We start from the raw sequence: 13,430 nt of genomic DNA, 5'->3' as shown, positions 1-13,430 counted from the left end.
TATAGGGCTGCAATGCACCCATGAATGGATTACCGCAACCCGTATCCCTTTACCCGCTAGTGGAGCCGCTGCCCCTAAGAGGCCAACGCCAGTTGGAAATGAGGCTCGCTAGCCTCCAGCCGCGAGCGGGCACTCACCTCCCCCCTAGAACTCATGTTAGGAAAGTTCCCTTTCCAACGTTTGATGAGTAACCGTCGAGGACTCTTTCGAGCATCCTCTACCACACATCATATGTCGAAGATGTCGCGCCCATTACCCGTGTAGGTGCGGGATAGGGCGGTTCATCAACAACTTTTGGGTGTACGCCGTGTGGTCTGCACCGCATACCCTTACGTTACCCCGAGGGGCACTCATGTTAGGAAAGTTACCTTTCCAGCGTTGGATGAGTAACCGCCGAGGGCTCTTGCGAGACACCTCTCCCACACATCTGGCTTGAAACCGGCCAACGCCTGTTACCCGCAGGCGCGGGATTGGGTGGTTGACCGATATCTTTACTGGGTGAGTGCCGTGTGGTCTGCACCGGGGGACTGTCAAACACCCATAAGAAAGAGACAGTGATCCCCCGCGACTCACGCACTGTAATATTCACCGACTATCTTGAAAGGCGAAATACCAACAGTGAATAGCGTTATTGGAGCGCTTGAAGGCCAAAATTACGAAAAAACGACCCTATTTGAAGAAAAAGAAAGTGCTGCTTCATCAAGTTTCTGGCGAATGTGGTATATGCTCCCGCATATACCATATTCCTCAGATTTGGCCGCCAGTTACTACTGACTGTTCGCAGACCTCAAAGAAATGATAACCGGTGAGGAATTTCGCCCGGATGAAGATGTTATTGCTGAAACTGAGGCCTATTTTGAGGCAAAGGATAAATCGTTCTACAAAAGTGTTATTGATATGTTGGAGCGGTGCTGGTATGATTGTATGGCTCTTGATAGAGATTACCTCAAAAAATTGAGCCAATTTTGAACAAAGAAAACGCGATTCCTTCCTTAGGCCCAGGAATTTTCATGTTTTATTCGACCATGGCCTTTCAGCCAGAATTTTCTCTTCAATCAAGACTCTGTCCCTGAGAGTCTATGTTATCATTTCATTCAAAAGTTCATGTACAAAATGATGTGTAACATTCAGTATCATTTCAACATTCAGTCATAGAACAACTCTTCCAGTGTTCATTCATTTCTTTGTCACTGTTAAAAAGACAGTTTTCATTGAAATTGAAAGTGTGAAAGGGTGATATGCGCAGGGTGATATGCGGTCACGAACGATCCCCTTGGAGTACTGGGCGAAACCTCATTGTAATCAGCCTACCTGTGGTAACGAGGAGCTCTGCCAGAGGTGACCAACTCTTTCCTTGCTACTCGTAGGAACACACATGAATGAAACAAACACAAAACAGAATCAACAATAACAAAAACCAATCCCGAGGCCAATCCCAACAGAAGTGCTCACCTCAATCTAAGGTGATGGCTGAGGATGAACAGAAATGTCCACCCCAACCTACCGTTTGGAATGAAGCTGGACATAGCTGATTACCTCGTGATGTAATACAGAAGATAAGGCGTAAGCGCATTTGCAGCGCCGAGGCCAAAAGGAGATAGAAGCCGAAAGAGGCAAGAGCTTCGCCTTGAATAAAGGCAAGGAACCGGCTGCCCCTGCAGGAAAGCTCCCTCACTTGTGCACCTCCACGGAGGGAACCCCAAGAAGGTTGAAGAAGCCGCGCAACGACAGTAATGTCGCTGCACCTTCCAAAACCTGCTTGGAGGCCATCGTGAGACACCTCAAGGTTGCCAAAGAGAGTGTGTGTTCGGCGAGTCTTGGCCTACACCTGCCAATATAAAGGAGATGTCTCCTAGTCACCTGTTTACCTTCCTGGAAAGAACAGGATGGACGATGACCTAGAAGGACAACTTCTCGGGAGGATGTACAATGGGTCACATGTGGCCTAAGTGCTGTGGGTTTACACTCACCCTCCCTACTCTACAGATATCAGAGAGATACATTGATATTACATAAATTTAACTTTTTTTCGAATGAATCAGTTGCATAGATCAAACTTGGAATCCAAAGAAATCTTGCAACAAATATTATTATTGATGCTGTTATATGTATGCTTATTACTATATAATGTCGATGAATGGTTTTCAACCAATCCTCCTCTACGAATTCAATTCGAATCAAAATGCTGCCGCAACAGCCCAGAAAATCAACCAGGTCCTACAGTAATCCAGGATGAGGATCCTGGTGGAGACTGATGCATCATAAACGTGACAGAAATTGTCACGTTTCGGAGTACGTTCTCCTTTGCTTCTGCACAACCAAAACAATCCTTTTTTGGATTGGATCATCATATGTGATGGAAAAATTCTAAAAAGCTCGTACCTATTCATTTAGAAATATGTGTTTTGCAATATATGATGTTATTGGAAGTAGAGAACTATATCGGTAGCCGGTCAGTTCGACGTGGGTGCTTTGTTCACTCTCTCAATTCGACCGCCGTGATTTTCACTTATTATCGTCTAACCCGTGTTAGGAATCACACGTTGGAAGGTAAGACCTCGTTAGTCCTCAGCTCGCACAAGTTTCGACTTCTGAGAGTTGTCGTTCGTAGAGGTGCGACAGCTGGTTAACGGAAAAACAGATTTTAAACAGATTCAGAGATATAACGTACCTCAATGCAACCGTCTGAAAATGAAGAATTGGAGAGGGATGATTGAATGAATAAAACTCATCTTTCAATTGATCAAAATCTCGTCGTTCATCAAAAATGTATATAATCCAAACAAGGTGCTCCATCATGGATTTGATATAATACATAACATGAGATGAATGCCGAATTATTATGGCTGTTTTTCGCAAGAACAATTTCGTAACATCAATCAAAGGCTGTCATCAGATCGAAAAATCCAATTATCAAACGTTCCTAATGGATTACATGTCTTCCCAAAAGGAATGGAAAATATAATTTGATGAATTTCATTACAGTTTGAGGTTAGACATTTCAAACCAATACCAGATTTGCAAAGTGACTAAACTTGACAGAAATGTCACAACTATACATAAAAACAATAGTAAGACCAGCAACGGCTGATTTTTTTGCACGACACTGTAGAAAACTTTTCATAAACTACACCTACCGATTTGATCTCCACGAACTTCATCAAGTAACGGCGCAATCAATCAGAAAAAAACTGACATCTATGAGTAAGTATGTTAGTGATGGTTGTCCAAAATCTTCCATTCCACGTTTGTTCCATCGAATTGGTAAAATTTGGTGAAAAACACTATTTTCCCTCTCAGGATACCGGAAACACATCCACAGTTCAGATTCTTCTTTCATTTCCTATACGTTCAACGTTCATATATTCCACCACTAGTTAGAAATATTCTACAACCTGATTAATTATTCTGTTTGTTTCAGAATGAGTCTACCATCTGACCGGGGTTGTCTGTTGCCCCGTTAAACCATGCAACGTCTGAGGACCACTTTCAAGCGGTCCCGGACACCAACTGCTTACGAAATGAAAACTCAAAGTAGCCTCGAAGTACCCAAACAAGTGAGATCCGCCTCTTTCGACGAAATTCAACTCGAAGCCAAAAGACTGCAAGCCTCCGGATCAGACTCCAATGCTCTCCTACGAATCCCCCAATTTCCGGGCCAGCGCTCCAGGAGCGTCGACTCTGGGGGGAGCGAAGAGTCCGGAAATTATCTGGAGGTACCCTCGAGGAAGTTCCATCGGAGAAGATCATCGGGCAGCAAGAGCCCCGTGTGCGTACATTGCGCTTGCCTCGAGGAGTACAACAAGGCAAACTCCAGCAGTGAAACTTCAACAGACGCACCAGAGAAAGAACCTGCGGCGAGCTTCAGCATGAGCGAATCTTCAAGCGAGTGTGAGGAAGAAATACTCTCCAACTGTGGCATCAGAGTCACTCTGTCTCCGGAAATACCGCCTGAACCCATACAATCTCCTCCACCTGTTCCGATGAATCCTACGCAGTCCAGAAGGAAGTCAATCCATCGACAGGAGGCCTTTTTCGGAGAGCCCTCTGGAGACTCACTGGAAAGCATCCTCACAGACGATCCGTCCGAGGCAAATTCCGATGGTACCTCTGATGGCGCTGTGTCAGAGAAAACTCCGCCTAAAACTACCATTCCGGGTCTAGTGGTCCAGGACATCTACCTGCAGGTTCCCGATTTGAACAGGGGTCGCGCTGCTTCGGTAGATTCGTGCTTCTCTAAAGTTTCGAATGTCAAAACGGAGGAGTTGCAGCATTCCGGAGTGAGCCTGGAGGTACCTGTTGGGCCCAATGTAGCGCTGCGGTCCAGGTCCGTAGATATCGTTCTGCCGACGGATAAGCAGGCTAGATACAAGGCGTTGGCGATGGCCGCTCCTACTTGCAATACCGAGTATAGGTATGTTGGTGTCGCATGTTCGTGTCCGCATGACTGATTTATTTTGAATTGTATTGAGTTAAATAAAGTTGTATTATACATAGCATGATTGTTATTTATTTGCTATTTCTCATTTGAGTTATGATCTTCGATTCATATCGATCCAAATTCACTTTTCTTTGACCCTTCGACAGCTTTTTACATTATTGACCCTGATATTGTTTGCAGTAAACTATACCCAATGGGTTTCAAGTAAGACTCAGGTCTTACTTGACTTAAAAAAAAACCTAGGATTTCATCAAAGTTCTATTTTGGGGCTCTATTTTTTCAATTCATATTATAACTTTATATTATATAAGTACTGTCTTATATGCGGGTGACACTTTCGCGATTGATGCTGGTAGCCCCAAAGAACTTCAAGAAAAGCTAAACGTATTGTCGTTTGATTTTACAAACTTATGCAGGAAAAATTCATCAACAGTAAATTCAAGTAAAATAGCGCTGATGCAATTTCACCACAGAACAACTGAAAAAATTAACGCACTTGTGGTAAGAGTAGGAACTAATACTCAGTTCTTTGGTACCTGCATAGATAGCAACATGGCATGACAGTCAAGTATAGCTCAGGTGAATGATAAAATTGGTTCAAAGTAATATGCAATTGTACAATTAAGATCTTTTTCCCGCGGAAAACAAATCCCAAAGAATATTTTGCCCTTGTACGCTGTCTGTTCAAAAAATAATGTGTGTAGGATGGTTATCGTTGTCTAGGGAATATATTGATTAGGCCTCAGATGCAACAAGAATAAAAACGTATATTAACGATAGAAAAATAACAACCGGTTGAACACTGGCACAATTAGAACATAGGTATACGGCACATAAGAACATCAATCAGTTATTATTACAAATTAAATCCAGTACTGAACAAGAAGGTAAAAGGAAAATATGGACTCGACTGTCGATTCGTCATTAACGTTTTAATAGATTTGCCCTGGTTCTAACATCCGAAACTGTTTGGAAACTGCGTAAGGTATGATGCGTACAAACAAAAAATCTCAAACAGTCCGAAATAGTCTCGGACACTTGGTTAAACCAGAACGCATTTTGAGGAAACCACTGTGTGACCTATCATATATATAAAGACATGAAGACGAGAAAATACTGTTGATCATGTTCATTTTGTTATGTGGCGTATCTTTGTAGTCAGTTCAAATGTTATCTAACCTCAATTATTTGAATCGAATAAATAAAAATTAATACTAGTTATTAGCCCAAATAATTTTCCACATGAATGCGCATGAGCAACGGGAACAGTTCTCAACAGTTTAGCCTCGAGAGCAAGAACGATTCGGGACGGTTCAAGACAGTTTAGGATAATTTCGCAGTCGAAACCAGAACAGAACAGAACGCTCTATATCGACTGCACATGATCCTGACGTTCTAGAACCTGAATGTCGTAGAATCAGAACAAACCTAATGTCTTCGTTCAGTGAATTTCAGCGACTGACTGCCCTTGTACCTACATTTGCCTGAGTCGTGATTTTTATGATCCATCAATTTCTATTTTGTCCCCTCCAAAGTAGTCTCCTAAAGATATAATACAATCGTGCCAGCGCGTATATACATATATATATATATATATATATATATATATATATATATATATATATATATATATATAACCTATGGGTTCCACCATTTCACCAATTTTATCGAGTTTTGTTTTAGATGAGCTTATTGATGAATGTATTCAAAAATTATCTTTCCGTATTCCATTCATCAAAAGTTTTGTAGATGATTTGATTCTGACCATACCTGCAGATGGAAAAGAAGAAATTTTGAATGTATTTAATCCATATGATCTCAATATCCAATTCACTATTGAAGAGGAAATAAACAACTCAATTCCTTTCCTCGATATGAAGTTATTGAGATCAGAACAAAATATTATCATCACTGAATGGTACAGAAAACCAACATCAAGTAATAGATTTATTAATTACCATTCCTATCATCCAAATAAAATGAAAATCAATTCAAGAATTGACACCAAAATTAATTAATGTATTCCGAAATAATAACCTCAAAATATCTAAAACAAATGTCACTTCTATATCTAAATTATACAGTAAACTAAAAGCTCCAATTTCAAATAAACAAAAATCCAATTTAGTATACAAAATTTCTTGTATGGATTGTTCTGAAACATATATAGGACAAACATCTAGACCTCTAAGTAGTCGCATCACTTCCCATAAGAGCGACTGTAGAAGAAATGTTAATTCTTGTGCATTAACAGAACATGTTTATTCGGAGGATCATAAAATGAATTTTGAAAATCCAAATATTTTAGATAGAGAAACCAATACAACTAAAAGAATTTTTTTGGAAATGATGTTTTTCTATCTGTTTTTGAACCATTTTATATTTTATTCTCACGTTAGTAAGTTCTCCATATTTATATATTTTTTACAAGATATATAATCTTATTATTGTAGTTGTCCTGACGAAGGTGTGAAATATACCGAAAGCTTGACATATAACAAAGAGTTTTCTTTGTAACAGCCCATCTATTGACTGCAACCTCACGAATTAAATCGATTTATAGTTAATCCAGTCACTAATTATTCTGTTTTATATATATATATATATATATATATATATATATATATATATATATATAGAGAGAGAGAGAGAGGTTTTATCGAGTGTGCATGATACAAATCAAAAATGAAACAATTCGTGGACACAACACTCCAAAAAGGTGGGCAAACCGCGGACACGTGTTTCTGGCTATTGGCCTCATCAGCGCAGTGCAGCCAAGTGTAAAGATGGGCAACACTTTTTTGCTGAAAGCAGGAAACAAAACATATGGACGGAGTCAACGACAGGAGCCAAACGTGCATTTGTGGTTCCAAAACAACTTGCCAAGTTTTTATGTCAGTGTTGGTGTGTGTCACACCAATAGGTGGTTTCACTTACGTCTCGCTTGCGTTTACGCAGTTATTTTTATTAAGTACTTTTTTTGGTTATTCACATTTTGTCTTCAATCGAGGACCGCCTGCCCAGTACTAACGATGCCCAATAGACTGAAACAGCTGTCTACCGGTGGCTCTTAAATTGAAATCAATATGGGAGTGATCAGAACGATACTTGTTTATTCATCTTTTGATTTTCATGGAATTATTTTCCAGCAGCTTGACTGCATTAACCTTTCTCGATTATATATATATATATATATATATATATATATATATATATATATATATATATAATCGAGAAATTTGCAAACCGCAAATTTTTCCTTTTGATTTATATCATACACACTCAATATCAGCTTTATCTCTGTATTTATATTCTGAACCCGGAAGTCACGCAGGTAGCTATAGCTGCCTACGTGGTGATGTTAGATGATGCTTGAGAATGCTAGGTCTTCTAATTAAAACCACAAATGTGCGGGTACCTCCTGTTGGTGACACCGTGCATATGTGAAATTTTTTCATTTTTGGTAACCAGTTGTTGTCCACCTCAGCAATTGGCTGCACCGCGCTGATGAGGCCAATAGCCTAAAAAACGTTGATTTATATCATACACACTCAATAACATCTTATATATCTATACATATTCAGGATAATTCGTGACTGGATATATTATATGAAGAACAGTATTTTGGAGTTGCAGTCAGGTTTTGAGGGCTATTCTAAGGAAACTCTGTGTTTTTGTCAAGCTTTCGGTGGTGCTTACCACTTCCTCAGGACAACTGTAATATATTCATCAACAATATGTTTTATATCCCAAACGGAACTACTTACTAACGTGAGATTGAGAAAGAAAATAAATATCTCTACAAAACATGAAACATTCTTTTTTTGATGGAAGTGACTGACAGTGACAATAATTTTAAGGAGGAAAATTTTGATAAAAAGTGATTTTTGTTTCTTTTCGACATTTAAAAATGTAAGTATATATTTGACTGAGATTGTTCAAATCAGTTCTTTTATTCTTTCCAGAAAAACTTTTTTCAATTGGTTCGATTCTGTACAAAGGATAATGGAATTGTTGTAATCCATTTTATGGTCCTTATCATCAACATGTTCTGATAATACATACATATATGTATGTATTTTATTTCCTATGTGACGTAAACTGTGTCATTTTTGTGATTCTGAAGGTTTCAATAAACATCATTATCATAGTCTGACATTTCTCTCAGCACTTCCTCTGACCCATTTCATATTCAGATTGTACATTATGTTTAAATTCCCTGAAGGAGCTTACACTGAATCTATTCAGGATTATACGGTGGAGTTAAGTGCTCTCTGAAATGTCTATTTATAAGCATCAAATGCGTCAATGCCCTTCCAGGTTACAAACTTTCTGAGAAAGTCAGCTTCAGATTTAACTTTTCACTCAAATTAATTTATGTTAACAAGCGTCAAAGTTCAAACCGAAGTTACAACAACCCCACGGATATTGGAATACTGTAGCAAGTCGCTTCGGTACAATCCCATAGAAGTTAACATCTCTAATAAAAATTGATTTATATTGTCTCGCATAACTTTCTTAACTTGATAACGTGGTCGAATATTGTTATAAGTGGAATACTAGGAATATCCTTGAAACTTGATAAAATGAAACATACTTCATTTCGTCATATTGGTTTCTATTCAGGAAACCGTTTATTCCATAAATTTCCAGTATAAATTTAAAAGGAAAAATGTTTTAAAAAAAAACTAGTTTTTGAGAAAAAACCATAACCTTTTTCTTTGCCATCTTTAAATCAAAGAAATTAATTCCAAAATAAACTCCAAAGATACAAACTGCAAGAAAAAAGGCTCAGGTAAAAGCTACTTTCCCATGAGCATTAAATTATACGTAACGTCATACGTATAATTTAATGAGGTGCTGATGAGGTGGTAAGACAGATGTCTTGTCCCGAGACTTCTAAGTACACCATTGAGCATGATACTGTTCCGTGTAAGTGACATTGTATATCAGTACTATTCTATATACAGGGTGTCCCTGGACTTCCTCTTTTCCTCTCTGGAATGTATAGATGGGGTCAAAATATCACCAGTACTTCATATAACTTTTTTTCCTAAAAGTCTTCGTAACCAAGTTACGGGCCCTCGAAGTTACAAAATGAAAAATGTTTTTCTTTGATAACTTTTCAAGTGAATATTCAAAATCATCCAAATTTTGGTAATTGACTAAACAAATGAATTCCGTCGATGAGCTTTCATGCAGGAGTCAGTTGTTTTGCTACAAAGTCAGGAACGGACTACCCCCGATGGTCCACACCCCAAAACTTTGAAATGACAGATATTTTTCAATATTTTTCAACAAAATAAGGTTACTTGGACAATTTTATGAATAAAAGTACTCGTGTGGAAAGTCGATCGGAGCAACGAGTCTTGATAAAAATGTAGTTCTACTCGACGACATCAAACCCGCTCGTCCACCATTATTTGAAATGAATAATTATCAAAGCAGAAATAATAATGATAACGTTAATTCAACAACATTTATAACAGGAATAATACAAAGTATGCTAAAATGAAGTCGTAAACAAAAAGTACAGTACCTATATGGAAGTTTAAGTCACAATTGTGATAGCAGATATTTTTTCAAAAGAAATATCAAGTTCTGTAGATTCGTGGTGTTTTTAAACTAACAAGCTACTCTACTATGAAATATCGAATTCATTCCATATTTTGTATGGAATATGATTATTCCACACGTATATAATACGTGTGGAATAATCACGTTTCGTGTTGATCAGTTATCTGAATCTCATGAAAGTCAACATTCGAATGTTTCAAATTCTTCTTCACAGCTAAACTGTTGAGGAGTTTCACTGATAATTATAATTTTATGGGAGAAATTCTTTAACACGAATCTAAATTTAGCTGAAAAAACGCACATCGGAAAAAATATTTACTATACTAATAAAAAGCAAACGAATGAACTACAAAAACGGCTGCACATGATCAGGTGAAAAATATCCAGGGAATAATTATGTTCCATTTCTTTCACAGATGTTGACAAAAAAACCTTTTAGAAAGTTTTGATAAAAAATGAGAAACTGGAATGCGATTTTGTTTTGTTGAGTGGTGCGTTGTCATATGACTATCATTGTATTGTCAATATTCTATAGGATATTTTGAATTTTTTTGATATGGCCGAACAATTTACATTCAATGAATATGCAGATATGCATGTATTTTATGGACGAGCATTTTGTAATGCTGCAGAAGCTCGTCGTCTGTATTCCGAGCATTTTCCCAATCGAACGGTACCGTCAAGAGAAACATTCGAGCGTGTCGATCGCAGCTTGAGGGAGACAGGTATGTAATAATTGATAATTAATTTGAGCACGTTGTTTTATTTCGATATTATTGTAGGTACAGTTTTGCCAAAACGAGGTGGTGAGGGCGCTCCTAGGACTGTACGTACCGTTGTATTGGAGGAAAATATTTTGGAAGCCGTCGCTGATGATCCTTCAATGAGCATCAGAAATCTATCAGAACAGTTCCATACATCCAAGTCCACTATTCATAGAATAATTAGGGAACAACTGCTCCACCCATTTCACATCCAGAAGGTACATGCCATGACACCTCAAGATTTTTCAGCACGACTGGAATATGCCAATTGGTTCATGGATAGGCAAAGAGAGGATATGACTTTTATTAATCGAGTTTTATTCACTGATGAAGCAGGTTTCAGTAGAGATAGAGTTATCAACTCTCATAATCTCCATATATGGGACGAAGAAAATCCCCATGGGATATTGCAAACCAAACACCAACGGAAATTCAACGTGAATGTTTGGGCTGGTATCATAGGAAACCATCTTATAGGACCATTCGCTCTACAGGACCGATTGAATGGAGAACGTTATTTGGAGTTCATTCAGAACGATTTGAATGGACTTTTGGAACATGTTCCATTGCAAACCCGAAGAGATATGTGGTTTATGCATGATGGCGCTCCTCCTCATTTCAGTTTGATTGTGCGTGACCATCTAAACCATATTTTTCACAATAGATGGATTGGTAGAGGTGGGCCATATTCATGGCCATTGCGGTCTCCGGATTTAAATCCATTGGATTTCTTTCTGTGGGGGCATCTAAAAAGCCTTGTTTACGCTACACCTATTCACACAAGAGATGCATTGTTGAATAGAATAACATTACATTGTGAAGCCATACGAAACGACCCTGGAATGCTATTTCAAGTACAGAGAGGGTGTCTTCGCAGACTAAGAAAATGTATAGAGAGAGAAGGTGGTCATATCGAGCAGTTTCTGTAGCGGATTTTTCATTTCTGTTTGCTCTTGAGGCTCTTGAGTTTCGTTAGTTAAACGTGTTTGCATTATAAAAATTCGTTATGAACATTTTACCTATCAATTCCATTTTCCTTAAAAACTAATATTTTCGAATAATGGTAGACATCTCAGGATAAATGTTGTTGAATTAACGTTATCATTATTATTTCTGCTTTGATAATTATTCATTTCAAATAATGGTGGACGAGCGGGTTTGATGTCGTCGAGTGAAACTACATTTTTATCAAGACTCGTTGCTCCGATCGACTTTCCACACGAGTACTTTTATTCATAAAATTGTCCAAGTAACCTTATTTTGTTGAAAAATATTGAAAAATATCTGTCATTTCAAAGTTTTGGGGTGTGGAGCATCGGGGGTAGTCCGTTCCTGACTTTGTAGCAAAACAACTGACTCCTGCATGAAAGCTCATCGAAGGAATTCATTTGTTTAGTCAATTACCAAAATTTGGATGATTTTGAATATTCACTTGAAAAGTTATCAAAGAAAAACATTTTTCATTTTGTAATTTCGAGGGCCCGTTACTTGGTAACGAAGGATTTTAGAAAATAAAGTTATATGAAGTACTGGTGATATTTTGACCCCATCTATACATTCCCGAAAGGAAAACAGGAAGTCCAGGGACACCCTGTATTACGGTCATTAGCGTTCCAGTGTATGATATCTGTTCATTCATAACGATTATTTGGAGTACAAAATAAATAGAAAGTAATTCAATGTTTATGTGAAAGTAAACGTTTGTGTGCCATGTTGATTTGTTGGCCAAAATTGCTATAGCTTGTCGGATTATTTTTGTATATGCCTGTGCAACTTCTCGAACGTTCCCTGCAAGTGGCCGTCGATGGATATCTCTCGAATACTTTTATCATCAACGGTATTGTTCCCCAGGAATCCATATTGTCACAAACCCTCCGTTTATTGGTACAAAACCAAGAATCCAATATATTGCTTTGCAGGCGACAGCACTCTTGTCTCGACATTTTATTTGGATTCCAGGATATCGGCTGTGGATGCACATCCTCAGCAGCAGCAGGAGATTGCATATCTCAATGAGGATCCAGAGGCATTTTTGAGTTGAGGTGAAAGTTACTAGGTTCGAATCAATGCCACGAAAACCCAGGTATCCGTTTTCTCAAAAAAAAACTCTCCGAACCGAATATAATAATCCCAGAACAGACAATTCCACTTTCTGCTTGTTTGTTGGGGGTTAAAATGGATGCCAATATGTCTTGGAACAAGCATGTTGCTGGAATTGCAAAGGCTGATTCTCTAAGCCTACACTGAAGCTGCTGGATTCCATCCAGAAAAATGCCATCCGCCTGATTGAAGACACGAAAACAACTTGCCACCTTTATAGTCTGGAACATCGAAGAAAGGTTGGATGTTCGTCCCTCTTTTATAGATACTTACATCATGGGAGGTGTTCTAGTGACTTGGCACATTTGATTTCACACAGAGCGGTACATATCAGAAATACGCGACGAACTGTGGCTGCTCTTCGTTTCGAACTTCGCCGTTCAAGAACTCTTTCATTTGGACAACTGCTTTTATGTGTGATAAACTTTATGAGAACTTTTTTACAAACGACTTCAATCTCCAGCGATTCAAATCCAACGTGAATTGCTACTTTTACACAGGCTACTTAGAGTGTCTTAAGGATTTTTCTGTAGTGCTTGGGTTTTGTC

At 38.3% G+C, this 13,430-nt stretch overlaps 1 protein-coding gene across 6 annotated transcripts in view; it reads left to right on the top strand.

The window, feature by feature from the left end:
* Positions 1 to 13,430, top strand: part of rdgA (retinal degeneration A) — a 381,505-nt gene that overhangs the window by 183,828 nt on the left and 184,247 nt on the right. For all 6 annotated transcript variants that reach the window (XR_012467391.1, XM_074183068.1, XM_074183066.1 and 3 more), the window contains one exon: positions 3,422 to 4,414. Coding sequence is in view for 5 of the 6 variants with exons in the window: in XM_074183068.1 (XP_074039169.1) it covers positions 3,468 to 4,414 (947 nt within the window). In the remaining variant the exon portion in view is untranslated. The remainder of the gene's footprint in view (positions 1 to 3,421; positions 4,415 to 13,430) is intronic.

Source organism: Leptinotarsa decemlineata, unplaced genomic scaffold (genome assembly GCF_025532065.1).
Source record: "Leptinotarsa decemlineata unplaced genomic scaffold, Ldec_3_MD MMD2_tig00026330_RagTag_RagTag, whole genome shotgun sequence".
In the NCBI taxonomy this organism is placed as follows: Eukaryota; Metazoa; Arthropoda; class Insecta; order Coleoptera; family Chrysomelidae; genus Leptinotarsa; species Leptinotarsa decemlineata.
The sequence above is the reverse complement of the archived record's forward strand: the minus strand, read 5'-3'. Positions and strand labels throughout refer to the sequence as shown.